Source organism: Vespa velutina, chromosome 7, assembly GCF_912470025.1.
Source record: "Vespa velutina chromosome 7, iVesVel2.1, whole genome shotgun sequence".
Taxonomy (NCBI): domain Eukaryota; kingdom Metazoa; phylum Arthropoda; class Insecta; order Hymenoptera; family Vespidae; genus Vespa; species Vespa velutina.
In genome coordinates, this window is record NC_062194.1 from 2274006 (window position 1) to 2276505 (window position 2500).

Below are 2500 nucleotides of genomic sequence, written 5' to 3' on the forward strand. Positions count from 1 at the left end.
ACAATATTTTAAAAGCGATGACATCGATTAGTCATTGTTCTTAACCTCTTTACTACGTCATCACTTTTTATCGATATACATATATACAACGTGAATCAGTCGAGAGGAAATAAATTATCGACATCGTTTATTCTTTTTTTTTTTTCTTTTTTTTCTTCTATGTTCAACATCATATATTTCTTTTTTTTTTTTTTTTGAGGTACATTGATACATGAAATTCGATATACGTACACACACACACACACACACACACACACATATATATATATATACGCTGCAAATGAATAATTGTTTGAACTAATGCCAAGATTTGTATAATGTGAAAAAAATTTTATATCGATATTTTCATATGTGATCGTATATAATCGATAATCGAATCGATGATCGATAGACAGATAATTGAGAGATATGCGAAATCGTTTTATAATAATATTCGTGATATATTTCTTATTATAATATTAATCGTAATAAATATAAATATAAATATATATATATATATATATATATATATATATATGGTCGAGTTTTATGTACTTATGTGTAAATAATATCAGTTAGTATATAGAGATAATATAAGAAAGTATAAGTGAACCTTGCAAATGGGTCGTGTTTAATTATCGATCATTTTCTTTCTTTCTTTATTTATTTATTTTCTTTTTTATCTGCTAGAATGTCAGGCGTTGTCCTTTGGCATTATTTAATCTCGCATGAACTCGTTTATATTTTAATTTATTTTATTTTATTTTTTTTTTCTTTCTTTCTTTTTTCTTTTTTTTTTCTTTTTTCTTGTCTCTAATCTCTCACACATTATAAACGTGTTCGATAATATTCATCTTTTCGAGAGATATTACGTGTCACAATAATTATTTTATAGGGGAAAAAAAAAAAAAGAAAAAAAAGAGAAGAATTAGATGTTTACGACGTGAAAAAAATTTAGATCTTTTTCTAACCTATTTTTCTCAACGAATTCTCGATTATCGTCATTGTCATCGTCATCTTCATCGTCATCGTCATCGTCATCGTCTTCATCGTTGTCTTACAAAATCATTGATTTGAAAAAAGCACTCTATGCATTATTATATTTTCATGTTTTTACAATGTTATTAGAAATGTTTCCTTTATTTTCTTATATATATATATATACATAGCTTATATTCATAAAAAAAAAAAAAAAAAAAAAAAAAAAAAAAAAAAAAAAAAAAACGAAATTAATATAGCAAACGAATAAGAGAAGCAATCAGGAAATTTATCTGGCACGAAACGTGTATCGAACATGTTCGTAACTTTTGACACGTATATTCATGATTAGATTTGATCTTTCAAGGGGGGGAAAAAAAAGACAAAAGTGCAGAAGGAAAAAAAAAAAAAGAAAAGTTGCCAAAGGCAAAACATTATTTACCATGTAAATATTGTTTCGTAGTTAACGATACTTTTCTCGTCTCACAGTGTATCTTTTACGATCTGTTTGATGAGAGAAGAGAGAGAGAGAGAGAGAGAGAAAGAGAGAAAACAAAAGAAAATCAAAAAGAAAAGATTATAAACGATCGGATTTTTTAATTTTATGCATGTAACAAAAACTCTGTCGAACATGTTCGTACTCGTTTATTTTAAATGATTTAGAAAAAAGATATTACAGAAAAAAAAAAACAAAAAAGAAAAAAAAGCAAAAAAAGATCGCGATAGACGCGAGGATAGAGATCGGCTGAAAAAAAAAAAAGAAACGCAGGGAAAGAGAGAGAGAGAGTGAGAGAGAGAGAGAGAGTGAGAGAGAGAGAGAGAGAGAAAAAAATGATAACGTATGCTAAAAATTTTTCAGTTCGTTGCTTATAGTGTACGAAGGATATCAAATAGAGGAATTCACAACGCACAGACATACAACGTCCCTTAGAGTCGAGGAGGAATCTAATGACTTGAGTTTCATGGAAAATACACCAGGCGTTTCGGATACGTGTTACGACGCTGATACGAGCAATAATTCAACGGATTATAATTTATTGGCACACGAGGAAGTAAGCCAGGCAGCATTGCACCGTGGTTTTGGTGAGGCTGCCGCGAGGGGTGCTAAAAATACAACAGCATTTTATCCGGTTAACGAGGAAACCGTTTTTATGGATCCACCACCAAGTTTGATCAATACAGTTGTCCAATCATCGTCATATGACAATTGGATGTTGTATAGTAGTAGCAGCGGCGAGGATTATTGTTTTGGTCAGCACATAGCTGTAAATTCGGAGGACACAAGTTCCGACATTGATATTAGAAGTGAATGCGCATTGAAACGTAACAGGCATAAACATCGTTTGCGTTCTTACGACGACGTTGAACAGGATCAAGACGAGTTAAAGCCAACCAGCATCTCGAAAAGATTCCGTGTTAAAACTGAACAAGCAACGACGGCCTCAGTGCAAGATGCAATGGTTGATGTTAGAATAATAGACTTTGCACATACCACCTTTGGACGGAGCAGTTTAGCTTTGGCATGTAATTCGAGCTCGATGGT

At 31.3% G+C, this 2500-nt stretch overlaps 1 protein-coding gene across 4 annotated transcripts in view; it reads left to right on the top strand.

The window, feature by feature from the left end:
* The window catches only part of LOC124950751 (inositol hexakisphosphate kinase 1), a 25574-nt gene that overhangs the window by 22312 nt on the left and 762 nt on the right, over nucleotides 1–2500 (top strand). For all 4 annotated transcript variants that reach the window (XM_047497965.1, XM_047497967.1, XM_047497968.1 and 1 more), the window contains one exon: nucleotides 1817–2500. This exon is cut by the window's right edge and continues 762 nt beyond it. In XM_047497965.1, coding sequence (XP_047353921.1) covers nucleotides 1817–2500 — 684 coding nt within the window. The remainder of the gene's footprint in view (nucleotides 1–1816) is intronic.